At 38.1% G+C, this 27478-nt stretch overlaps 2 protein-coding genes across 6 annotated transcripts; one reads left to right on the top strand and one right to left on the bottom strand.

The window, feature by feature from the left end:
- Nucleotides 1-1205: 1205 nt before the first annotated feature.
- Nucleotides 1206-9368, top strand: LOC105039361 (YTH domain-containing protein ECT4). Of its 5 annotated transcripts, none has more exons than XM_029262808.2 (9): nt 1210-1468; nt 3548-3718; nt 4018-4094; nt 4172-4349; nt 4858-4934; nt 5018-5566; nt 6588-7121; nt 7279-7491; nt 8708-9368. In XM_029262808.2, exons 2-9 carry the CDS (start codon nt 3709-3711, stop codon nt 9011-9013), a joined length of 1944 nt encoding a protein of 647 aa, XP_029118641.1. In that variant the 5' UTR covers nt 1210-1468; nt 3548-3708; the 3' UTR covers nt 9014-9368. The 5 variants fall into 5 exon arrangements, with proteins under 5 accessions (XP_073102114.1, XP_029118641.1, XP_019703904.2 ...); XM_019848345.3 differs by lacking the exon at nt 3548-3718 and having other exon boundaries at nt 1211-1468; nt 5018-5360; nt 5448-5566; XM_073246013.1 differs by lacking the exon at nt 3548-3718 and having other exon boundaries at nt 1206-1468; nt 8600-8725.
- A 1630-nt stretch (nt 9369-10998) lies between these two features.
- LOC105039359 (serine/threonine-protein kinase STY13) lies at nt 10999-27253 on the bottom strand. The gene is made up of 3 exons (XM_010915500.4): nt 27020-27253; nt 25584-26574; nt 10999-11551 (listed from the first exon to the last, which is right to left on the bottom strand). The coding sequence occupies exons 2-3, from the start codon at nt 26489-26491 to the stop codon at nt 11212-11214; spliced, it is 1248 nt and encodes a 415-aa protein (XP_010913802.1). The 5' UTR covers nt 26492-26574; nt 27020-27253; the 3' UTR covers nt 10999-11211.
- Between the last annotated feature and the right edge of the window lie 225 nt (nt 27254-27478).

Raw genomic sequence — 27478 nt, 5'->3', positions numbered from 1 at the left:
AATTCACGACCATTTTTCTATGATTTAATTCTCATGAATTTAAAGACTCTTGGGTTATATATATATATATATGCAGAAAATTAGAGTTTGTCTTAGTTAGAGACTACAAAAATAATAATACTAATAATCAACTCCTTATGCGCCTACCTCAGTGACCCAAACCCCTTCGACATAATTTTATAGATCATCTTGAAATCCTTTATCTAGATATAAATTTCTACGAAAAGAATTCAACAAAGTTGAAATTTAATCCCATTAAAACCCAATGGACCCACAGTGCCCCACATTACGTCGGTTGACAAGCAAAACAAGTAAAGAAATACTTTGTCTAAAAGTACTTTTACTGAAGTGCTTTGTTTCCAGCTTTGGGGAACCAGGAGCAACATCAAGCCCCCCGAAGACACCGTTGGTGCACTATCTACTCAACCCACCAAACACCGATTCCAATGCGCGTCGAATGTCATCGAAATTTACAAATTTAGCATTGGGACGACATGCGCGAGGCTCTCCGGGTCAGCGGTCAATTACTTGTTTAGATATTCCATACATTATTACTCATAAATTTGAACTATTGTCCTTCGCTGCTAAGAATCGGCAAAGGACAAGGATTTCTCCGCACCCGGCCTCTTATCCTCTATCACCACCCTCTCCATGCCAGCCAGCTGATGTGGCCACACTGGTGCATCCAAGAGCCCCATTCAAAATTCCCACCGCCCCCCCCCCGTTATCCCCTTCCAATTCCCCCTCTTTAATGCTAATCCGGATAATTAAATGAATATTCTTATCCAAATACTGAATTTTGTCTCACATCTCCCTTGCACTTTGCACCGATACGTTTACACCACGCTCCCACCACTGCCACGTCATGATACCGCTTTCACCGTCCCCCGGGCCACCCACCATGTTCGAGTACATCCAATGCGGCCAATGCCTGGCGGGGCCCATCGTCCTGGTTGACCAATCACCGCGCGGCCATAGAGGGTCCGGACTCTTTGAAACCTCACATTCGAGCGAAGATCCGCAGGCCGGACGGCCGGGTCTCTTTCGGGTCGAATTAGAAGTCTGTTTTGGACGATGGGCATCCGTATCCGAACGGCGCCTCACCCCTCAGTCTCTCTTTCGCCCTCAGAAAGGAAAGAGTTTGTACATTTCTTTGTTTATTTTTATTTTTTAATTTTAACTCCCTCCGGCCTCCGTTATTTATAAATAAAAGCCCCATCGGTTTTCGTTCTCTATCTTCCTCGACTCGCATCTACCCTTCTCTCTCTCTCTCTGCAACAACAAGAAGAAGAAGAGAAGACTTCTAAAACCCCCGCCGAGTCGCTCTCTGGGGAGATCGAGGGTGAATTGGAGGGGTAGAAGGGAGTAGAAGAGAGAAATCCACTACGGATTCCGATTCTTTGGAGGCGGACACTCGAGATCTAGGGCCAAATGGCGACGGGGAATCAGGAAGGGCCGGATCGAATCGGTATCATAAGTGTTTCTCTCTCTTCTTTCTCTTGTTCACTGCTCTTGAAAATATATATGACTTTCGGTTCTTGAAAATACGTGGAAATATATAATTCTTGATTGGTTTGGGATGTTTGGATCGGAGAGGTGTGTTATTTATGCGGTTTGATTCGATTCTTTCGATCTGGGCTTTGCCTGAGTCGTGAATTCTTGGAGAAGACACGGTCTTTATGCTTATTCCAGAAGAGATGAATTTGATTCGGTTGGCGTGCGTCGTTCCTTTTGGATTCTTGGATCTTGGGGAAGGAATTTGATAAATTGTCACTAAGCTCTTGGCGGACTAACTTAATGGCTCTCGTGGATTAGCCATTTTTTCAGACGTGATTGATGGTGAATTTTCTTAGATCTCTCCGTACATATATCCTATTTTTGATCAAGCAATATCTAATCAGCCCTTTCTACGTGTGAGATATCATGAAATTGTCACTACTTTGTATGTTGTATAGATTCTGACAGTTGTGTGACTTGCTTTGATCCAAAACTGCAGTATGAGTTTAGTGATGCCGTGAATTGCAAGAAAGATATGCCCCTAGATACTTCTTCCATGAAGGCCGTATATATATATATATATAATTTTTTTTTTTTTTCATTTTATGTGTAAATAAGTTCCTTATCACTGGAAAGTTGGAGTTTTCTTATGCTGTCGATGTTTTCCTTTTTTTTTTGGTTAACGTAAATATCTTAATGTGAGAAGTCTGACCTTCAAGGAGTGCAATATCAATTCGTGATGTGAAGATCTGCAATATGAATTCATGATGTGATGGTCAGCAATATGGAGTTTCAGAATAGAGAGATTTGACTGATGATCTGAACTGAATTTTTCTCGATAACGGTTGGGTTCGTTCTTGGATCCTGATTACATGCTTAGTCACATGGGATTGTGTATGTTCCTTTCATCACCGAGGCATCCTTTTGTTTATCAGGTTGATTGTGTCATGAGGTTGATTGTGTCTAATGGCATTATTTAGGGTGTAAATGATACCCAAAACCCGATTACCTGACCTGATTATTTTATAATAATTGGTATACATCTAAATTAAGTTGTCAATAACCTTATCAGATTGAACTTGGATTGAACTTGGATGCAGCTGTGTTCAACTGAAAAACCAGAAAACCTGAATATACATACACAAATAAAGGAATATCAAGAGAGTTGGCTATATGACCTGTGTTAATTTCCTTTTCTTTATATTTGGATTTATGCCTTTTTTTCATGTACGTTCTCTTTACCTCTTTCCCACTGTTATTTCAGTCTCAAAATCCCAGCCGATACTTAGATTTTGATTATGTTTCAATGAAACTAAACATAAATATAAATTTATATTTGTCTCAAAATGACTTTTTTTCTTTTTACAAATGCAATCAGCCACAAGGCTATATATGGAGGACTGTTGTGATAAGGGTCCTTTCACTTTTGGAAATTGCAAACCCTTAGCTAGTTGGCCCACTAAGCTGAACCCTGGAAAAAAAAAATCTCACATCGGAACTCTAATCGTGTTATTAATTGAGTTTGGCTGCAAGTTCAAATCTTACTTGATTTGATGGATTTGAACCTGAACCGAAACTCAATTTTACTTATCAAGTTCGGATGTGGATATAGAATGAATCCGATCTGTTTACTGCCTTAGTATTATGCTTGTGACCAATATTTCTTAAGGTCACATATGCAGATATGAGTGCTTATTTTGTGTTAGCATTTTGCTGATTTGTATATATTTTCTCTGATAACCAAAGTTTAAAATGTTTTACTAGACATCAAAAGCAAATTCCAATAATAACTATGATAACAAAAAATGGGCCTTTGTTATAATTATTCCACACACCCAATTCTCAAAGGGGGTAATAAAGTATCATCAGGGTATAACAGATCTTACGTTGTGACTTGTGAGAATGTTAATGCAAAAAGAAAACCAGATCTGCCTTTTCTATGGCATTGGCCATTATGATATTTTTGTTTTTCAACCTATAGCACTCTGATTTTGTCACTTCATGGTAGTTCCTCTGATGAAGATTGTTTTTAGATTATGCCTCCATGCAGGCGATTTCAGTGTTCGCTGAGGGGGCTGTGTTGGAGAAAGTTTTTGGTGGTGGATTGTTGCGGATAAGTTTGGTAGTGGTGGAATATTGTGAAGTAGAATTGGCCACTGCTGGACTGGGCTTATTTGATTATTGCTGAAATTGAAGGTGGTTTTTTAGCATATGTCAAAAAGTAAGGGCATTATACAAATATTTCCTCGAGCAGTTTTGTGACCTAGAAAATGTGTTAGGGTTTGCAGATTTTCCACATGAAAAGCTGTTCTTTTGTCAGTAATAAGCTTTGATTACAAGTTCTATGTTTGAGTTCATTTAGATCCTTTCCTTTCTGGTTCAGAACAGACCCTACTCCCTCACGTAACTAAAAGGAATATCAGCATAGAGTTTTCTTCCTGCACATACAATTTTTGTTATGCCATATTTTTGTTGTTTGGTAACAGAAAACTTAGTTTGTCCATTTTTCTCTTGCATTAGAGTCAATGGAGCCTGTGGAATTATCAAAAGTAGATGCTGAGCAGAAAACACTTTGTGCTGAGGATTCAAATGAACAGGTAATTACTCTATCAACGTATCTTTGATTTTGATGTTAATAAATTCCAAGCTGATGCTGACTATTTTTTACTGCCAGCCACTTTCTGCTAAAGATGAGACGTCTGTATCACCTAATGTTTCACATGACTCAAACACTATGAATCTACCAAAAGATGCCCCAGGCCAGCTGGGTTCTTTGGATGCAGGTGGAGACCGTAGTGCTGCTTATCCAACCAATATCTATGCTCCTCAGGCACAAGCATTCTTCTCTGGTGGTTAGTTTTTGTTATTGAACCTTTATTGGTATCCTCATGAAGTTATATTTTTGTGTTGAGATTTATTTGTCTCAAATCTAATATTTGTACATGTCTCGATATATGAGTATGAAGTGGATGTGTCAATGTCATAAGGGGATTACAATGTTTGAAATATTATTTAAAATAGATATACTGTCCTTGAATATTCTTGAATCATGGCATGACATATACTATTTTACTTATTTTCACTCCTATAATGAATATGATGGAGTATAATATAATATACAATCGCAATCTGCTATTATGTATGAATTTCTGAAATGTAAATATGTAATCAGAATCACAATGTTGCATTCTACCTCTTTCTTTTTCTTCTACTCACAAAAAATTGTACATGGTTCTTTTGTTTTCAAACAAAGCAAAATGACTTGAAAAACTGGTTAAGTTTATGTTTCCAAGAAGATTATTTTGCGTATCATTTCAATTTTGAGCTAACATCTAGCATTAATTCTGTGCATGCCTTCAGGGTATGAGAATGCTACTGGTGAGTTCGAAGAATATCCTCGGTTTTTAAATGTCGAGGGCTTGGAAGTTGGACCAACCGTAAGTATAATTCTTCATTTGTTAGTACCACGCCTTCTTTTTCCTTATTTAGGTCTTACAAGACGTGTCTTATTGTTTTGAAGGGTGTCTACAATGAGAATCCCTCTCTCATGTACCATACTGGATATGGGTACAGTCCTCAGATGCCTTATGGACCTTATTCTCCAGTTACAACACCTTTGCCTCCTGCCAGTGGAGATGGCCATCTCTACACTCCTCAGCATTTCCCCTTCTCGGGCCCTTACTACCAGCAACCAGTTCCTCCTAGCATGCCATTTCTTACTTCTCCGACTCCAGTTTCACAAGCTGAGTTAACAATACCAGTTGACCAACAAGGAGCTTTTCTTGCTGATGCTTCAAATTCCAGTGGCATGCTTTTTGGACCAGGACCTCGTTATCATGTTTCATACGGCTCTTTCGGTAGAGGTAGCTTTGCTGGAAATTTTGGTAATCCTGGTTTCTATGATTTGAGGCAAGGGCTTGATGGTTTTGGCTCTGGCGGCTTATGGTCAGATTGGTTGAAATCTCCTGATGGGACAGGACCATTGACTCCATTGTCACCAGCAGCTTCACCTCAGCCGATTGGTGCACTTGGGCCATTTGGGCAAAGCACAATGCCTTTAGCTGGAATGGTATTTTTTTTTTTCCTGCTTCTTTTCTCATTGTTATACCACTTGCTGCAAACATCTGAAACAGTGTGATACATACCTTGTTCCCCTCCCCAAAAATCTAAAAGTTACATAATTTGTATATTGTTCTAAGGCATGTGTTTGGGTAAATTATTGTCTGCTTACAGCAAGATGCCAATAAATATTGTCATATCTATGATTTTGTTTTTCATATTTTGTTAAAAAAGCTGGATAGTTTATTTGAGTAGCACTGTGAACACAATTAATGGTATTTTTCCATGTAGAAGGAAAGGAAAAAAGAAAGCAAGTAAAGTTATTTGAAGAAAAGAAAAATTACTATGTTAACATTAAGATCTTTTAGAGATACTTATTGTATTTTTGTTCAGCTGGTCATGGACTAGGTTGAAGTTATAACTATGATATTGGTACCTCATTCTATTTCTTTTGATGACAAGTAATTGATTTCAAGATTGCAAAGTTGCTAGTATACAGAGTTAATTTCAATACAGCCTGGCTTTTTGTATGGTAGTATTTAGTTGTGTTTCGTTGCACTTTTGCCTGCAGATATCTATAACATTAACTAAGAAGCTTATCTTTCATCTTTTTGAAAGTTCAGTCAAAGCAAACTGTTGCGCAGGGAATATAGTTGCATTAGCGGGAAAAAATGATGTCATATTTTATGATTATTTCCTTTCCTTTTCAAGATGAGATCTGCATTGGCATTGCTTTGTTTTTGCAATAAATTGTTGAATTTAGGTATCATTTGATATCTTAATTTTATATATTATTCTATTTTAGTATTCTGTCTTACAATGAAAAATGTCAGAATTTTAAACCATTGGGTTGCGAGCTAACTTTTTATTTTTGAAAAGAATCAGCCAAGTTTATCACTAAATATATATATTAGTTGCAAGACTCAGTTGATATATTGAAACTTCAATTTATTTAGCTGTTCCTTTGGGAATTCATCATATTTACTGACTTAGCTTTTATAATGTATTCATTTTTTTCTAATAATGTTCAGGCTCCACAGCAACAAAAGCCCTTTTACGGTTTTGGATCCTCATTTAGCTCCCATGATAGACTGTACCCTCATGGTGGTATTTATCCTCAGGGCAGTAATGTTGGGGGGTCCCTTCCCAGATTGGGCATCAATGTTCGGAGTTTGAGTGCAATCGACAATGGCAGAAAGCGAGGAAAGGGTGGTGCTTCATTGTGTAGTTGCAATGGCACCCCAGACTTTCTCTGTGAGCAAAACCGAGGGCCACGGTCCACTAGACCAAAGAATCCAGCAGTGGAACAGAACTCATCAGTGGATGGTAAAATTGACAATTCTACTACAAAAGCTAACCGTGAGTTATATAACAGTCCAGACTTTGTTATGGAGAACAAGGATGCCAAGTTCTTCATAATAAAATCTTACAGTGAGGATAATGTCCATAAGAGCATCAAATATGGTGTTTGGGCCAGCACTGCCAATGGGAACAGGAAGTTAGATTCAGCTTATCATGAGGCAAAAGAGAAGGACAATCCCAGTCCAGTTTTCTTGTTTTTCTCGGTAACTGCAAAATTCTGTCCCTTTTATTTTTTCAATTTTGGGATTTTTTTAGAAAATATATTGTGATATATCATATTGTTATACACACACACACACATCTATATATATGTGTATGTTAGTTGGATTGATGTCTACTGTTTTGTTATACCAAGTACAGGTAAATGCCAGTGCACAGTTTTGTGGGGTTGCTGAGATGATTGGACCTGTGGATTTTGAGAGGAGTGTGAATTATTGGCAGCAAGACAAATGGACTGGTCAGTTCCCTGTCAAATGGCATATCGTGAAAGATGTCCCGAACAATCTGTGTCGCCATATCATCCTCGAAAACAATGACAATAAGCCAATAACCAATAGCAGAGACACCCAGGAGGTAAGATATTTCTTCTTGGTCTGTTATTCTTCCCATCCAGGCTTTCTTTTTGAAATTTGTTTTGTTCCTGATTTACTTCCCAAGAATGATATCTTTAATCCTCCAAAACATGAGAAGCAAATGTAGTTGGTTGACTATGTGGATAAATATCCTTCAGTTTAGCATGGTGGTGATCTTCCTCCATGTGCTGCCTAGACATCTATCTTTTTGCTACTTTCTCCCTCTCATTTTGGAATTAACCGATCCCAGATTTACATAACTCATCATTTTTCTTCTGTTACTTAAAGTTAGTGGCTGAACTCTGATGTTTTTGACAAAAAACCCTTTTCCTCTGTATTATTGGAAACCATACATTCAAATATTAGATTTGAATATTTGCATTCACTTTAACATGCCTGCATTTGTATGGTGTTCCAGGAAAAGGACAAATAGTGAGAACACAGTAACATATGAATGACACAACACTCTGCATGTTATATAGTTACACCAAACCATTTGTTATTATTTCTGTTTAGAAATCTCCTGTCTCATAACTTACATGGGGGGAGTTTTCTTGTATGATCTATTCACATATATGTCTGCACAACAAGCTGTGTGTGCACGCACTTGTTCATACAGACACATGTAGGTTGCCAAGTTTGCCATTCACGGGGTATGGACCAGATTGGATGAATTCATTATGAAATTTGAATGCAGTTTAGACTAGGCAGTATCCTTACTGGCTTAGAAGCCAACTTTTCAATATCTTGGCTTGGTTCAATGCAGTGCTGATGGCAGAGGTGGCACATCTGTACTCCTAGTCTCCTATAATGTTGCATTCAATTTTTTAATAATTTTTTGTGGTCATTTTTAGATCATTGTTGAACCTAGTGAGCATGAAACATTCTTGAAACTGCTACAAGCTGCTAGTTGGGTTTCATGAGAGATCCGGACTTTCACATTAATGCTCTCCACAGTCCAACCTTTCCTTTTTGACTATTTTGCTGACATAATTCCTCCTATCAATAATTAGCTAAGCTTCCATTATTATGTGAGACATTAGTTGATACAATTCTTTGGTCACCTTTTCAATGATGTTTATTAGATAGTTTTCAATGTTCAATTGCAGTGATCCTTCTGTATGATGAATAGATGTATGCAGTGTTTTTGAACTCTCTGCTCATGTGCTCTCTCTGGGCGGGCTTACATTGATTACTGTTGGGGGGTGAAACTTCAGGTGAAACTGGAACAGGGTTTGGAGATGCTAAGCATTTTCAAAAATCATGACGCTGACACGTCAATTCTCGATGACTTTGACTTCTATGAGGAGCGGGAGAAAGCAATGCAGGAGAGGAAGGCTTGGCAGCTGCAGCATCAGCAGCAGCAGCTATCGAACTCTAGAGTGGCCCCTTCAGAAGTTGCTGGCAATGATCAAAGGAACCCGGCAGTCATCTCTGGTGATGTCATAAAACAAATTTCAAAGAGCTTTGCTCAAGCTGTCCAGTTGGAGGAAGGTAAGAATGCAGATCCAGCTGGAAATTAACAGCTCTGCCAATGCTACTGCTGCTCAGATAAGCAAGCAACGGCAACTGTGACACAGCAGGTAGATTCTTCCTGAAGATCTATTCACGTCTCCTGCCAAAAGGTGTCTTTCTTTGTGATTGGACATCTAAAGCTTGGAAGCAGCAATGAGTAGCTTCTCGATCATGTACAATACATAGGTCTCACCAACCTAGGGCTGTAATTTTTCTCCACCTTCCTTTTTCCTTTTTAATCTTCATGTTATTTTCCTTTAGTTGTCTGGTCGCAAGCCTTAAGCAGGGCTGCAGTTTTCTGCAAGCCTTTGTAAAGTTTCCACTTTGGATGCCAGATGAATGAGCTATCTTTTTCTAGTCTTATCTTTTATATTGTCTCATACCATCAACCGAAATTTGAATCAATCACCTAAACAAGCATAACTTTTCCAAACACTCTTCTGTTAAACTGGCCAAGTGGGTTGTGCTTCCTTTGGCACCATTATGGTATACTTAATGTTGTTCGATGGGTGCTGCATATTGTGACCAGGTACAGTGCTTGGCCGTATGCATTTTTGATTTCCTTGCAAGTTAATTGAAATTTTATAAATTTCATGGTCGGTTATAATCTTAAGATTGATAGATTTCCAAATTTGATGGCGGTAATGATTTGATTCCTTAAAACCAGCTTAACAAGCTCTAATGCAGATTAATTAGCTGCCATTATCTTTTATGAAAGTCTATTTCCAAAAATCTGATATTGTTTATTTTATAATCTTTTTGGAAGGTGCTTGTTGCCATGTTGGTATCTGCTGTATCATATGTCATATGATATTAGGATCACACTGCAACTCAGGTATGGGATGATATGGTCTACCAGATATAAAATCTGGGAGTCCAACTGTTGCATGGGTTTCTGAAGAATTGATGCTTCCCGGCGGGGATCAAATTCAACCTTCTCGGCATGTGGTGTCATTTCTGGATGGCGATGTCTTTAATAGTCCACTGTTCAGAATCCTATGCGCATGCCTCATACACCTGAATTTGGCAAAGACATACTTGAAAAGGTAGCAAATTTTTTTGTTGATACAGTAAGGGCCAAAGGCTCAAAGCAAAAACATAAACAAAAACAGAAACTAGTGATGAAAAAATTGAACTCCAGCCTTATCAGCTCATCAGAGCTCTTATTCTTTGAGGGATACCCAAGACATCAATAATGGATGATAAGAAAATGAGCTCACCGAGCTGCTAGCATCCCAGAACTGCAGGCTGATGGTTGTTTCTATTGAATTTAACAAGGTGATGAAAAATTCCTTTGCTAGATGATAGACTTGTTGATACGTCCTGATAGAGATGATTTATTTACTCTGAAACATATGAGACTAAGCAAAGGCACTAACCAGCAGAGATTCACAATTGATTGCATTTTAGTAAATTCAGGTGAAAACAGATTGTTTCTTCGCAATTCACTCTGTATCCAAAAAGGTAGCACTTTTGACTACAGCAAATCAAACAGTAATTTGCATCAGAGAGTTGTGCTGGTCAAAGAGGATATGGTTATGTAATACATTGGAATTACACCAACGCATGTCCTGGAGGGGTAGCACTTGATTGTCAAAGAATCTTACTTGCAACAGAAAGTTTGCTGGTTTAAGAGGATCCGATCATAAACTTTCCGTATGTTTGCCTCTTTTTCTGGCAATAACCTATGCAAGAGGCTAGAAATTCCAGTATGCTATCCCAGCAAGCAATCACATATTATTCAAGTCTCATTAAAAGTATAGTATCAAATCCTGATGATTAGTGATTAATCTTAGTCTGCTCAACTTCGTTGAGCTACAAATTCATAAACAGCTCTTTCATGTCACATTTATAATTGCAAGAAGATAGTGTTAGGCCTGTCATGTGGGAATGCCTACAGAGTTCACACATGACAAGCAGGCAATATTATGCAGCCGTACCAATCAAACGAATCTTTCTTCCAGGTATGCCTGTAAGAAGATGGGAGCATCCATGTTTAACAAAGATGAAATAAACTATGGAACTTGATACAACAGAGCATCCAACAAGAAAGAAACTGAAGTAAATATAAAAGGTAACCTTTTGTAAAGGTAAAACAACTAAAACCCACATACACAACAAATTTTCTACTTTCCGCGATCAGTCCTTAATATGGTAAATACACGGAGGCTGCCTTGCCTTCTCTCCCTCTAACTTCCATTCTGTTTCAGTCGGTGGTCATCGGCTGGGACATGCAGCAACGGAATCGTGCCTTGCGGACAGAGTTAACAATCTCCATCTCAGCACTCTCCAGCATTCTGACAACCTCAGCAAAAATGGGGCGTACGTCAGGGTTTGCATCCCAGCAGCGGGTCATTATCTCAGCAAGTGCAGGGAGGCAATCTTGTGGTATGATTGGACGCACACCCTTGTTGACAACAGCAAATGCTGCCTGAACAGCTGTCATGTTCTGGAAGGGAAGCATACCAGTAATAAGCTCCCACAAGACGATACCAAAGCTATAGACATCAACTTTTTGATTGTAGGGTCTGTGCTGGATCATTTCCCTGCAGACCAGTGGAGATGCCCTCAAGCAGCCCAATCAGGCAGTAAATGGGAAATACAAATGGAAAGAAAAGGAACTTGAACAAACAGAGTGTCAATGATGTAAGAAAATAGAAAAATAGAGAATACAATTAAGCTGGCACCGGGCAGTCATTAGAATGATTTTCTTTTCAAGGACCAGCTAAATTGCCCCAACAAGTCAATAAACAACGTACAGATGCTGTGCGCTAATTTTTTTTTTCTTCTTGCAAGATGCTACTGGAATAACATAAAAACAACACAGAGACAACATTAATGATTAAGCAAAATGTCAAATGCATGCTTGAGATGTCTGCAACCCAATGTTCAAAATAATAGACTTACCCAGCATGCAGTTGGGCCATCTAAGCTTACAAAATAAGATGTCTGAATGTGCCAAAAGTCAGCAAATTATAAACTCACATTGAACAATCCATGTTTGTGAAACCACATATGTTAATATGCCTTAAGCCAGTGATGCATCGCTGCATCAGAAAACCCTTTTTTCAATAAAATCATGCGCTACAAATTGCAACAGGCAATATGCTTAATGCCAAGCCTCATTGTTATGTCCCACGGTGGAAATACAAGGAGCAATATGGAACAATCAAACAGCTAACTACCCATTCTTTTTAAGAGTTGTATAAATCTGATTGCATTAACAAATGGATTAATGCCTGTATATTCAAGGGGGGTGGTGGGGTGGGAGACAAACTAGGTCACGATGAGCTACAAGAGCACATGCAGCAGCAAAGAAGTAAACCATCCAGGAGTGCATTTTGCAAGTCTACAATGAGGAAGATATTCAAGCAAATAAGCTACCATCAAATGTATCATAAAATCCTTCTAGTAGTACTATCTCATAATAAAGCATGCAGAAACTGCATTATTATTTAACAATGGTTGGATACAAGATAATCAGATAGTAAAACAGAAAGATGAAAACTAAATTTCTCACAAGACCATTATACAGACCCAATAATCCACAACCTCAATTCCTTGTGAATTAAATAAATGTCGCTATGCTTATTAAGCTTTATGTTGCATAACCAGTTCTTCGCATGTTTATGTTGTAGACTTTACAAACTAGGTCCACAAAAACGGGTATATTAAGTTTGTGCATAACATACAATCTGTGATGAGAAGTTAAAACACACACCTTTTCAAGATGATAGCCTCAATATTACAAACCATCAGTCATTTATGGACTATTTGTTAAGTAAAAAAATGTCAGCAAAAATATGCAAAAATTAACCCTGCACACAACCCCAAAATAAACATAGACTTCAAAACATGCAAAAATAATTTGAAACTAGCAACTAGACATGTAATTTTTGTCCTATAGTTAATTCAAATCAAGAGTGACTTTTCATAGACATATAGAGAGAATATCAACAAAGTTCTTTAGAATCTGCCCTGCTAATGTCGCTAACTATGATCGATACTGAACACGAACAGGCCAGGAGAGAAGCTCTTAAGTTTTTTCGTGTTGATCGGTAGGACAGGTGCTCGGTAATCAATCAACAAAGATTCCTCTGGAACAAATTCAATGCTGATAATTTTTAAGCAACAAAAAGCAAATCAGGTAAAGACAGAAAATGGAACTATAAGATACAAGAGGATAAGTGCTTTCCACAGATAAGCAAAGTTTGCAGGGATAGTGGAGAGGAGACAAGGCAGTGAATCTGCTGCGTCTAACAATCAGTCTTGAGCTTTTAAAGAACGCACAGGAGCAGCGAAGAAGAGATAACCATTACACTGCAATACAAATAATGTAATCTGGTAGGTTCCCTGAGAGGGAGTAATATGAGGATTGTGGCATTTGATGATGAATCTAATTATCATGATATCTGGCGGCTTCTGTGACGAACTTTCTAATTAAAGAACTCATGCATAAAAATGGAAAATCTTTTCCAATCTGCTCTTTTGCGATCTAGCAAATTTTTATTTGCATTTAATAGCATTGAAATGTTAGAAAATTAAAGCAATTATGATACACAGTTTTCTCGAAGTGGTACATGCAGAGTAAAACACAAAGAAATAAATGCAAAGGGCTCCAAAGCAATCTCCCTAATACAAGGACCGGAACTTTCCCTTCAATAAAAGCATCATGGAAAAAAATTTGAAAATTATGGACATCTTGGGCCACAATTCTATCATAAAAATGAAATTTGACTTTTGTTTAAGATATCAGGTGCAAATTCCTTTTACAAAGACCATCCTTTTTCTCCGCACTCCCCACAACATAGACAATGAAAGGCTACTCAAGCAACATTCCCCCATTTAGTAGGACAAGTGCCTGTACTTTTTTATTTGTTTTTCTTTTGGATAGAGACTAGGACATGAGGAAGCCCAAGCCCAGTTGGAAATCGGGATGAGATTGGATCCAACCCATATCACTAGGATCCAACACCCACTGAATTTACCAACTCAACCAGTTGGCTCCCTTGGGGCCTATATAATTAAAAGAATAGTCTTTAATAATCTGAGCTGAATCCAAGCAAGACTAGAGTTTGAAAGAATTATTTTGTCCAACTCCCTACCCCTAGATCCTATCCATATTCATTTCATGGTTACTTGTTGACTCATTCCACCAGTATACCACCACTTTCTAAGTCTCTTAACGAAAATGATCAATGTCTTTCTAAGTCTCTAAACAAAAATAATCAATGTCAGCTATGCATTTACACTCTTTTCTCTATGATACTCCACGTTCCATAGCTTCCTAAGTAGATATTCATATTCTTTTAAGACCTAATGGCAGACCCTTTCTTGTAGGCATTTCCAGATGCCATGAGTATTAGGTCCATTGTGTTTGCTTCAAATGTGTGCAAGCATATTTATATACTACTTTGGAGCTATAAAAAAAAAAAAAGAATCTCATGTCCCAGGTTTTTACTATAAATGAATATGCTTTTAAACCTTTCAAAAAAATGACTTGTTCATGGGAGAAATATTTTATGAAATTATTTAAATATTTAACGATTTCAATCAAATACAGCCCTATACCTAGCTATTGACTCTTTTTTTTCATAGAATTATTGCCATTGATGGAATGATATTGTTTTGTCGACACAAATTCCTAAGACAGCGGTAGCATAGAGATATGCAATCAAATGACTAGGCTGTTTCAAGGGTCTGTGCGACTGTATTCCCTGTGTTTTTTAACCTATATACAACCTCAAGCCTGTTTGAGCTTGAGGAAAATGCAAGACATTTTTCAAATATCTTCATTCTGCCCACAGATCATTGCATCATAAACCATCCATAAATAATAGATGCAGAATACCTGAAATAATGTTGTATTTGTGCTCCCTTATACATATTAAGCCACATTCCAATTAGAGAGGGAAACTGTTCCCATCAAAATAACCAACACCATATGGCCTTGTCCTAATTATCTGAATTTGGCATCTTAAGAATCCTTATTTTACATGAACTAGGGCTTGCCCCAGAGGTCATACCTCTCAGCTTCGCAACCAGAGGTTTGGGGCTCAATTTGGTGCATCCACAAATACCTTAACCGTAATTGCAGTGTGGGTGGGTCCTCCTTCCTCTCTCACAAACAAGGATTCCTTATTTTAATAACTATTCACATTAATACAGATTCTAGTGTTACTACAAGATTATTCATATCTTTTTCCACAACTTTTCTTCGAGTTTTCATCTTTTCTTCCTTCTTATAGACCTTCAATGCAGATTTAAACATCTCTCCTTGGCAGGGCCTCAAATCTTATAGGCACATGCCTATATGATCTCATCTACTTCTCCATAACTTTGTCCTCTATTAGCACAACTCCTACATTTATACCTATATCCATCTCAACATTCTCATTTTCGATAGTTCATGTTTACTTAAATTATTTTCATTACTCAACATTCTAAAGAATCTAAACTATACAACACCACTAGTGTTATTTCCATCTAATAAAATCAAGTCGCCAAGAAGTGCATCTGTGACATAAAACCCTGCAGATACATACCAACTTCATCCTTCGAACTCTAAATCTATCAGGTATGTCATCACATATCTCCAAAATTTCTGTATAATAGGTTCAATATAGTGAAAAATAATCACATTGTGATATTTTGCAACTTAAATAGGGGTCCCCATTTTTTCCTGTTCCCACTTGGAATGCCACTTGGCTTACCTTGTTTCCATTAAAATCTAGGTGCTCTCAATTCTCTGAAATATTTAAATACACAAACATGAGTAAGAATGATTAATATCAAGAAAAACAATTTTCAACCATAATTATTGAGCTAGAATCTTTAGTAGAATATCTCAAAATGAGCAGATGAGTGATCGCGTACCCTAAGAGAAGGCTGGATGATGGGTATTGATCTGGAAATTCGGATGTGAAATATGAAGGATCATTAAATGTATAGGATTTCTTGACTTTATAATACCAAATAGTAGTCAAAAAGGAAACCTTTTGTATAGGTGGTTGTGAAGCTCGATTATGGTAATATTTTAATCATGAATTGCATACATAGTAGGTTAGTTCATTTATGTTGCATCTAAAATAGAAATAGCATTCCCCACTCACATCACATAGACCCCTCCCAAGAAGATTGTCTTGTAATAAGATTTTTTTTTTTTGGCCCAAGGTCTAAAATTAGTGAACAATAATAATTGGAATTATCAAGATCAGTAGACTGAGCGCTAGCAACGCAGCGGTAAAGTTCTCTGGTATTGTCTTTCTTAAGATCTTCATGATCAGGAAACAATCAAAATATTGGCAGATAACTATTTCCAGACCTCTCTTTCGAACAGCTTTCAAAAGCTCACTAGATTGGTTCAGGATTCAACTATGCCGCATTACTGAAAGACCATTTATGATCATTGTCGTGTAGCTATAATGATTTAGAACATTCGATTGCAAAATTAGGATTATATTAAAGTTCAGTGCAAGCATCTATAACAATTATCAATATCAACTTTGACTTTTTTTTTTTTTCGCATCTACAATGTAACTTCTAAAAGAAAATTTAAGTAGACATGTAACAATGCAAGAAGAAAACATCCAAGAGATAGGATAATCCATAAATATCGTTTGGATGGAAAACTAGAGAAACAACAAAGTAGGGAACACCAAGATTGCATGAGACAAGGCTTGTCGTTTACATGAAATGCATAAACTAATTCTTAGCTGCTGTTGTTTTAGTTATATGTTTTATATGCTCTAAGAGGACATTAGGTTATGTATATAAAATTTTTTATTGTTTAACAAATTTTCCCATAGAGATGCAAAACATATTTATTAAATTTCCTTCATGGCATCTTAAAACTCAACATTTTTGCTAAATCTTTATGGGAACAATTCTTATACATGTAAGATGGAACAAACAACACAAATTCTTTGTGTCTTCTCCAATGTCAACCCTCTAGCAATTAGTACCAACAACATTCAACAAGACACGATCATGGCTTGAAACCAAGAAGTTCCAAATGCTCCTGATCGCTGTAGTTTAAGTTCGTGCAACTAAGAAGAAACAATCTGAAATTTTCTAAACTTCTGGAGGGGAAATATGAGCTGTATAAAAGCAATGTTTCCCAAATCATCCCGAATCGAACAATTAGGGGCATGCCGAACCGTATCGGCATCCTATTGGTGTGGTTTAGGCGTTCGATTCGGAACAGTGGTGAAAATAGAGCGAGGGAGAAGGGAAGAGAGAAAAAGAGAAAGAGAGGGGCAAGGAAGGAGAGAGAAAGGCCCCTGTCAAGGCCTCCAGGGCTCCACTCTAACTAAGAAAGAAGAATAGGGGGGGGGGAGCGAGATGGATGGAGGAGAAGGCAGCGAGGAGGCTGTCAAAGGGCCACCAAGGCCCTTAGGTAGCTGAAATTGACCTCACAGCATCCGCAAGGTCGAAACAAGGGCAACATACCTCTGTTTCATCACATAAATTTTTTATGTGATGCACAGTGAAGTCGGCGATCTTGTTGGATCACCGACTCCACTTAGAGTCCCAAATGTCTCGACGGTCCTTAAAGGGCCTCTGCAGCCCTTCGACGGCCACTATCAGTATTTCTACCGACCTCCCTTTCCTTCCCTCCCTCTCCCTCCCCCCTCTCTCTATTTCTCTCTGGTTCTCTATGTCCCCAGCTTTCATTTTTGTGTCGATTCGAGCCCAATACAACCCGATATCGGGGCATACCAACCCGTACCACCATCCAGCCGGCATAGGTCTGATTCTAAGTTGGCAAACCTTGGATAACAGGGACTTTTACATATTTCAAGCACAAATGAAAAGTCGAAGGATCATATTGAAGTCCATTCCCAACTTTACCACTTATAAAAAATTATTAACATAAATTGCACTTCTATTGCAAATAGCACAATCAACATAGAACTAGAGAAGTGCATCACAAGTCATACTGGTTTTAATTGTAATTATGGGAACTATGGTTTTATACTTTCTGCCATTTAGCATTTCCATCAGATATGTTAATATAATCCCTAATGAGATGCCTTTATCTTCTTTATCTATTGGTATCAAGCAAGGTTTGAAATACTAGTGGAACAGGATTTCACAAGCAGTAATACTCCATTTTGTTGGGATTTCGACACCAACACAAGAGTAGGGTCGCTGAAACCAGCCCCAAATGGGGTGCGCCATCCAGGATAGGTTGGTACCCATAGGTACAGATCCCGATTCGACCAAGATGAAAGGATCAATACTGAGCTGTATGATATCGACATTATTGATACGAGGTTGTCCCTGACCAAGATGCCTCATGATTCCCTTTTTAAGGAAAGGGGTGGCAATTGGGTCTGAAGATGCCTTTAAGCATCTTGCAAGGCCCTTCCGACCCCATAAAGTAAGGGAGTAAGAGAGAAGAGGAGAGAGGTAGATAAGAGAGGATGAAGGGGAAAGGAAGGGTTTTTTTCCTCTCGCTAGGAAGGCTTTGTTAGCAATGCAGCAAGGAAGGGCACTCCATTTGGGTAAGGTCCTCCAATCTCCTTTTTCTGGCTAAAATTGGCCAAAAATTTTTTTTTTCAAAGCAAAGATGAAATCCCATATCAAGTTTTTTATTCAAATTTTGGATATATTCTATGTGGACAACAGTCCATAACACGGTAATTTTTGTTTCTTCGGCAAATACCCTATTTTTTAGGAAATATATATTTGTATTAAAATATTAAAAAATAAATCAGACAGGAATTTCATCTGAAAATATAGCATGCTTGCATTCATAGTGCGCATATGTGACAATTTTCATGACTCAAACATCTTACTTAAAATATTTATAATTATTTACCTAATCTTTTAATCAAGAAAAAAAAATAGAAATTCCTTTAACATCTACAAACTTATCCGCAGATGTCCTTTAGTATAAATGTTATTTTTAAATTTTATTATCATGCATCCAGTAATTAACGTATTTTTTCCCTTATTTTTAGATTATTTATAATGAAAAAATAAAATTTTGAAAAATGATATTCAAATGTAATCAACATGGAACATGGATAATTAACAAGATGAGTTCTAAAATCGCCATCTTGTATTTTATTGATTAACATAGAATTTTCTTATTTTCAACCTATTTTTAAAGACAATTACTTCAAAAATTATAAAAATAATTTAATTGTTAAAATATGGAACATGCATTTGAGAACAATTCTAAACTAAATATCTTACATTTAGTTCATAAATAAAAACAGCATAAGTTTTAAATTTTTGATGAAAAGATAAATGTGAATAATATGATAACACTATGAATCAAAAAATGTCATTTGTGATTCTTGATTTGAGTGGATGATAGGCAGGGAGCATAGACTTTTAAGTTGGCACGTGGCTTCTAGTAAGAAGGGTCAAAAAGAGCCCCACATCAGGTGGTGCCATGGAACGATGGGCTTAGAGAAACATCATCCGTATGCAATTATTGTGGCATGGATAATAACGGAGATGATGCCATCAAGTTGAAGCAACATCTAGTGAGCGGCTATAGTGATGTGCAGAAGTAATAGCAAATGCCAGGGGAGGTGAGATGGGCAATGAGATGATCTGCAGAATCTAAAGCGAAGCAAATGACCAGATACAAGCAGACTCAGCAGAATGAAAAAACAGCCAAGGCCAATGATTAGCATGATAAGGATGATGAAGGCAACAGGATTCGGCAATCTGATCCACATGATACGGTGGTTGCTAAGATGCAGGAGGCCTTCTAGTACGAGTAGGCTACGCTGCATTGTGGACAGTTTGGATCTTCACATTATGAGTAGACGGTCCGGTTCATCCAAGGGAGGGCACACATCCAAGGACAGCCCCACACTATACAGGACCTGGTCAACTAGAGGTTGGAGAGATCAAATACCTATTCAGTACATTTCACAAACGGAAAAGAAAGAATACCAAGTTAGGTCCCACCATTTATGATATAGATCCAGTAGCCCACCCAGAACCAACAGCTAAGCAGCCTCGAATAGATGACTACATCAAGAAGGGTAAGAAGTATGCAAAACATGCTGCCATAGCCAAGTGGTTCTATGATAGTCAGATGCCACCTTGGGCTGCAGCAAACAGTTTCTTCCAGAACAGATTCTTCCATTAAAGTGAGTTATTATTTTTCAATATTACATTTTCTTCACTCATGAATGTTTTAGTTGAGTGATAACTACGTGCCCATACTGAAATTGACACTCAATTATCACACAGCCTTTAAAAACATCCTTTAAATATTAAAACTACAAAACAAGCTAGCCTAAACATCTCATCATGCATAAAACCCAAAAAGATAATAAAAAGGGAAAAAAATAAAAAAATTTATTTATGGCAATCCCAGTATGGTACTGTACCCATCTGGCTGGAAATTGGTAGCATGCCCGATATAGGTTTTTAAAACCTTCATAGCAAGAAACTTAATTTAGTGCAAACATGTGGCATAGCATTTATCCACAAGAATTTTGTTCTAATATATGATTGATGATGAGTGCGAGACTCAAAAAGTAACAAGACTGAATTAATCCATGTATGAGAACACGATCTAGGACAAAATAGGCAGTTAGCTTGGGGTGTATAAACTACCAAATTATATCAAACCAACAACCAAAAAACGATCTACCATATGCTAGCAGTGAATAGGAGGATCAAAGAAATGCATGTTGGATGAAGGGGCACATCAAAATTTGTTGGCATAAAAAAGATAGACTACAGGGGATAGAAGTCGATAACGATATCTTAAGGGAGGTAGAAAATTGGCATTAAATGCTATCCTAATAAACCAAGTTTATTAAAGGACATGCTCATAAGGTCGCTCCAACACATTCATGGGCATTCACTTTTGCCAATGCATCTCAAGGGAAGAAGAGTCCAGAAAGATCCATAGCTATTATCTAATCTTGATTGGGAAAGTACTAGTTTTCACTGCAAGTGTCAGAGTTAAAGCTCCAAGAGATAACAAGTGCTTAATCAATAGTCTTTTACCAGCATTAAGTCATTATACAACAACAGCAAGCAATCTGTTGTATATTCCTTCGAAGTTATTTTGTGCTCACTTTAATTTCTTCATTTATTGCTTTCCATGTGCCAGATATCATATGGTGGCTGGTGCATGACAATCACATGCCAAAAGACCATTTCAAACTACAGGGATGACAATCATGGTTACAAGGAAACCTGTGTCTTACTCAAGGAGTACTTTCCTGGGAAACCAATGCAATTCTTTTGGGAAACTTGCCCAAAAACCTGAATTGGGAAAGAAAAGAAACTTCTATAATTGGGTTCCCAATGGATAAGCTACAAAGAAAAGGGTATGGCAAGGAGGAAGGGTTTAGAGAGGAGAAAAATCTGAGTCAAAGATTTTCCATGATATTTTGATAAATCCATTGTGATAGATCACTGACTTATTTGTTTTGAGGAAAACAAATATAAGCAAGATTGGAGTTTTATCAATATCCATGAATTAATTTCTAGCTATTATCAAATTGATCCCAATTTGAAAAATCAGTGGAAATCCATTTAAAACTACTTTACCGAATGGTTTCTCCATGGTTTTTATAGTTTTTGCATATGTTTTGCGTAATATTTTTGCTTTCTTTATGATCATGATTCCCGTTTCCAGAATTAAAGTATTTTCTTAATCATTATTCCCCCTTTCTTGCATTTGTCCAGCACCGGTTTCCCTTATGGCAACTGTGGTTAGAATTGGTTGATACCAATTTTTGCCAATCAAAAAGAACCAGAATGAACCTGGTGCAGGTCACAAAATTATCTAACCAAAGCAACAAAGAACATATCTTCTTACTTCTTTACATCTTTTATGTTCTTGCTTTTACTTCCATGTGCTAGCATATAATGATATGATACCATACCATCAATGCCAACCATGGACCTGAAGATAATTTGAGAAAATAGTGTCATAATCAGCTGATACCAGTTTGTGCCAATCAGCAAGGACAAATATGAACCATGTGCATATCGCACAACAATGTAGACCACCGTACCATGCCTTATTTAGCCAATATGATACATATCATCTAAAAGTTACATGGACTCAAGTTTGTGCAGTGGATCCTAAGAACATATCTAAGCTAATAGCCGTTTTGATGTCTCAGAATTTCTTCTTGTGGAGTCTGCTGATTTCTCCAAACCTCTGAGAAAAGCAACAAGAAAAAAAAAGCTCACATGGTAAATCCATCCATCACATCATAGCAAAATGAAAGGGGAATCTCATGGATCTTGGTCTGAGAAGATACGTCATTAAGACCTCTATTTTCCTGTTGATGCCAAACCTAAATCTTCACAAAAGAGACACTTGTCCATGGACTAATAAGGGATGTAGAGGTTCTTGAGAAAAGAGGAGTGCCAACCAAAAAAAAAAAAAACCCACCCCCCAATTGCTCAGTCCTATGAGTGAATAGGAAGTCAGATCTACTTCAGGTTTTACCTAAATCACCCCATGTTGGAAATTAGGTCAAATGTTGGCATCTAACCACCAAGCACAAGTACTTAAGCTAGACCAACAGATCCAAGTAACATAGCATACCTTATGGTATATGATGGCAAGTATTAAAGAACCGGCACACCATGTCTATGCCAGTTATAGGTTGTCATGGGATGATGCATCGTGCTGTGTCAAGCAGCATTTAGCCACATTCCCAACCACTTGCTAAGGCTCTGGGGCAAAACAAAATGGGTCCATGAATGCCAACATTGGTCTGTTCCCCTATGGGCCAGAGGAACATGCTTCAGCACAAAATAATATGGATCAACATTGTGTGATACCACCCAGGGGTACGTGCCCCTATTGGAATAACCATTTCTTATCAGCACAAACCAAGCAAAATATGATACATTGATCCAAGAAAACCAGTAGCAAACAGCAGCTAAATGATTGATCAAGTAGACTGAACTATTTCTATTTTGAAAGTAGACTAAGCTATTTCTATTTTGAGCAAACAATTATATTATTTACTGAACAGTTAGTCTTTTACTTGAAAACCCCACTTTTACTTTTCTTAGTGGATGCACTAACAAAATATTACAGCTCCCTAGCTTGTTTCCAAACTTGGGATTCTAGAAATGGGCTGACTTTGCCAAAGTTTTATAGTCTATATTAACACAAGTAGATTATATAGAAAGTTAAGTGTACCAATTCAACCACTAAGCAACATTGGGACCAAGTTTCTTCTCATATGACTTCTTTACTCTCCAATCATCCTTTCCTTGTCCTTCTTTCCTCACCCTTTTTCTCCGCCTCCCACTCCTTTTTCCTCTCTTCTTTGTTGCCTTATCCTCACCCTCCATTCCTCGATTCCCTCTTCAAGATAGTTATACTTCCATCACCTTCACCCCATTATTGCACAACACTGCTACATTGCCACCTTGCCGAAGCTTCTTGCTTGTCAAAATGTTGTAGCCCACCAATGTTTGTTCCCCTCTCTCTTCAACCATTCCCCTCTTATCTACTCATTATTTGAGTTTGAGAAACCAGCAAAATTGGTTTGATCACAGATGCGTGACTCATCGGTGAGTTAAGTTTGAATCAAACCAGTTATGCCTTCATAGTAGAGATTGGCTGAACCTTAATCCATTCTAACCCATTACCAATCCTAATAGCGAAAAAGAGGAAAATACCAAACTATGTCTACTCAGCAAAAATAGACACAACATGTTTAATCCATCTACATGGAGTCAACTTCTAAACCTAATTCACTAATAGTAACAATCAATTTATACCAATTGACATTACAAATGTGAATTAAACATATTTAATAATGTCATTTGATTTAGGTGAATGATGGTAGAAGGACTTCGTTATATGAAAAGGAAATGATGGATGACGATGGACTTTCTACAACATTGGATAACTTACCAAATGCATGTTGCAATTTAGTGGGATTTGCTAAAATTATGTCAATTAGATACCATATTAGTTATTTTGAATATTACAAAACTTTATGCATTGACAACCAGAAACATCTATTAAACCATCTTGAGTCCTAAAAGTCATAGGCCTGTTAGACCTTTTGCACAAACATATATGACATTAAGTTGGACAAAGAGAAATAATCACCTAAAATATGAATGCAAAAAAAGAAGAAGAAGAAGAGAGAGAATATTTTGTACTAGGAGAGAAAGCCTCCGGCTCTACATTAAGAGTTCATAACAAATTTCAACTGGCTGCTATTTATGAGATTATGATCTAAAATTTTTGGCAGATAGATGCTCTAAATATTCTATAGCTACTTGTACACAAATGAGATGATGCACGGAAAAAGAGGTATATCTAGAAGTCCTTGTGAAGTATTACCAACTTCTTGGACGAACAAGTCCATTGTCCTTGGTAGTTGATCATAGAAGCTCAAGAACAAAGTTTGTGAACCTAGTGTTGTTAACATCAGTTAGATTAATTTACGTAGACATTTTATATGTTGGGCTGACCCAATTTGCTTGATGAAAGTGGAACTCAAGCTAGTATTCTATTGAAAGTTGCCCAAAAAGGATTTGCATGATGCATCCATAGCAAGAAGTTGATACTAGGTCCAAGAATCATCAACACAAAACAAAAGTTAAAGAACATAGGATAACCAAGCACCATTTCTAAAATGAATTCTTCAATCAATAACTCCAATGGTTATTGTCCACATCTCAAAAGTTGCAAGCCTGACATAAATATCAGGGCTAGCTTGCACGGCTTAGCTCTACCCAAACTAGAGTGACCAGGTAGCAAATTATTAACTGAGAATCAAAATGTCTGCATGAACATTAATCTGCTAATTATGTAATCAAAGAAACATCAGATATGACCATCAACGATTTGTTGCTAGATTATTAATAGCATATATATGTCAGCCTGGAGAATTTCACACCCAACCAAGTCAAAGGTTTACCTTTATAGTTTATACACCTGCTTATTATTAAATGTCTGCTAATAAGTCTATAACCTCTGAGCAAACTTAGCATAACCTTTGCACTCCCAAAAAAAAAAAAAGGGCACACACACACAAAAAGAGCATAACCTACAAACTCAGAAAATGCTCTTATAGAGAAATGGTGTAACACAACATAACAGAATTTCTCCTATCAAGTACATGATCGAAACAAGCGACAGAATGGTAGTATCACCAAAGATTTGAATTACTGGTACTAAAGGTAGAAAATGAAGAGCCATGGCATGGATAGTGACAATAAAAAGAGAAGATTGTAATGATGTGAGAATTGGCATGCTCATACACATAAGCATTACAAAATCCCAGTAGTTTCCAGAATTGGAGAAGATCATCATGGTCACAAATATTTATACAGACAAAAACCCAAAGTGAGAGAATGCATATCATGTGTAGAGCCTAGTTATTTAAAGATTTTACAGTAAACAAAATCCCACCACATTATATCATGCGTGCAACAAATAGTCAATTTTACAATGTAATTCCACAGAATCAAGTTCTAAAATAAATCATGGCAAGTTCAGATAAATCATTGAGGACAAAAGTAGACCATTTCAAGGACGTTAGCATCTTAAGAGATTCCTTTGACAAAGAACAACAAGGACAAAAGTTATTTACTTACGGAGCCATCCAACGGTAAGTTCCAGTCTCTGGAGTCATTCCCTCAGTTTGTACCTCAATCCGAGCCACTCCAAAGTCAGCAATCTTGATTGATTTGTCTGCAAAAATAAGAAGGTTGTCTGACTTGAGATCCCTGTGAATAAAGCCCAATCCATGTACGTAGGCCATTCCCCTAGCAACATCCAATGCTTGTTTGACAGCCAGCCTCAGAGGCACTGATCTGTTCTGCCTCTTCATCAGGAACTGCCGAACTGAGCCACCCCTTGCATACTCAGTCACAATGCACCAAACCATCGGCTTCCTGCATGCGCCTATAAACCTAACCACATTTGTATGCCTCAGGTTTGCCAGCATCATGACCTCCTGCACAAACTGCTGCTCCATCAACCTCTCTCTTTCTGGGTCATTCTCTGGCCTTTCTAGCAGCTTAATTGCAACATCTTCTCCATTGTAGGTGCCCTTGTAAAGCTTTCCAAAGGCCCCCTGTGCAAAGGGCACTCCCATGTTGAGTTTCCCCAGATCAATGGTCCACTCATCGTAATCCTTGAGTGTCTCCGTCGGGGAATTGGGGTCCATCAACGCCTTGGCCAACGCATCGTCATTGAGCGCATGAGACACCTTTCCAGGGTGTCTGCTGTGATTCACAGAATAATTAGCGGAGGGCATGGGACGAAGTCCAGGATGGTTGAGGATGCCAGTATGGGAGTCGCTCGACCCCACGCTGCTGTTGTCCACCGACATCGCAATGGACCCTCCACCATTGGTAGTCTGTAGGCTATTTCCACTTTCTATGGACATGTTGGAGCCCTCCCCGAGCTTCCGGTAGTACGCCATATCATAGAAATTGTTCCCGTTGTCGTTTCCACCGCCGACACCCATAAGTCCGGTAAATTTCGGGCCTTCCACCATCTCTGATCCAGCTAAACTTTCAGATGCTCACCGCTCCAGTCCTCACACACTCCGTGGCATCTGAGCTCCCGCCAGCCTCAAAGCTGAGCCACAAGAACATAGAATCACATCCTATTCCGATCAGTAGTCAATGTTCCTTCTAAAGACATCAAAAATTCCAACTTCTTTATTTTTGTTCTCTCTGGTCATCTAATGCATCTACCTCACCATAGATAAAACCCTAAGAACAAATCCCTACAACCCCATTCCTTCCGTCAATTAGCAATTCAAATAACCAGAAACCCACCCAATTTATTGTTTCCAAACTAAAACCCCCAAAACAACAACCCAGACCGGTCAATCCGAGAGCAAGAATCTCAGATAAACCGTCGCTACACGCACAACCAACCCCGAAGCTAAGATAGCAGATTAAGAACACAAAAAGGAGAAGAAGAGCAGCGATTAAACCTAGAAACGAGCCAAGAAGCCCTAGAGGCGAACAAATTCTCCGATCGGAGCCGAAGAACCATCGGTTCCAGGAATACGTACCTCGATCGGGAGGGACACGACGCGAGGGCCGGGGGAACTGGGGCAGGATCTCGTCGCCCAGGGCTGAGATCGGCGCTAACGAAGGGACGAATGGGGCTCGGCCCAGCGATTAGGAAAGCTCCTTCTTCCCCTCTTTTGGAGACCGGAGAGACGACGACCAGCAAGCGGAAGAAGAGCAAGTCGTTGTTGCTTGCCGTTGCCTTTGGCGTCCCTTTGCCTCCTTAATTAACCTTTCCCTTATTTATAATAATAAGTCCATGTGTTTAAAGCCCGATTTAGTTCCTTATTTACTTTTTTCTTATTCAAGAGGTCTCATTTTTCTTAAAGCGGCTGCGGATGTTCTTTTTCTCGTGATATTTTTGCTCGATAAATCGCAATGGACCACGATAAAACCTTTCAGGACCCGATATTCTCGGCGTGGTTTTCTTCTATTTGACTCCTATTTTAGCCTGAATTTAC

The sequence above is a fragment of the Elaeis guineensis genome, chromosome 1 (assembly GCF_000442705.2).
Source record: "Elaeis guineensis isolate ETL-2024a chromosome 1, EG11, whole genome shotgun sequence".
NCBI lineage: Eukaryota > Viridiplantae > Streptophyta > Magnoliopsida > Arecales > Arecaceae > Elaeis > Elaeis guineensis.
The sequence above is the reverse complement of the archived record's forward strand: the minus strand, read 5'-3'. Positions and strand labels throughout refer to the sequence as shown.

Coding starts and splice junctions, on each gene's coding strand:
- LOC105039361 (XM_029262807.2), top strand. CDS start 1,432: ATGGCGACGGGGAATCAGGAAGGGCCGGATCGAATCG. Junction 4,935..5,017: donor GCTTGGAAGTTGGACCAACC/GTAAGTATAATT, acceptor ATTGTTTTGAAG/GGTGTCTACAATGAGAATCC. Junction 5,567..6,587: donor CAATGCCTTTAGCTGGAATG/GTATTTTTTTTT, acceptor AATAATGTTCAG/GCTCCACAGCAACAAAAGCC.
- LOC105039359 (XM_010915500.4), bottom strand. CDS start 26,491: ATGGTGGAAGGCCCGAAATTTACCGGACTTATGGGTGTCGGCGGTGGA. Junction 11,552..25,583: donor ACTTACCGTTGGATGGCTCC/GTAAGTAAATAA, acceptor ACTGGTCTGCAG/GGAAATGATCCAGCACAGAC.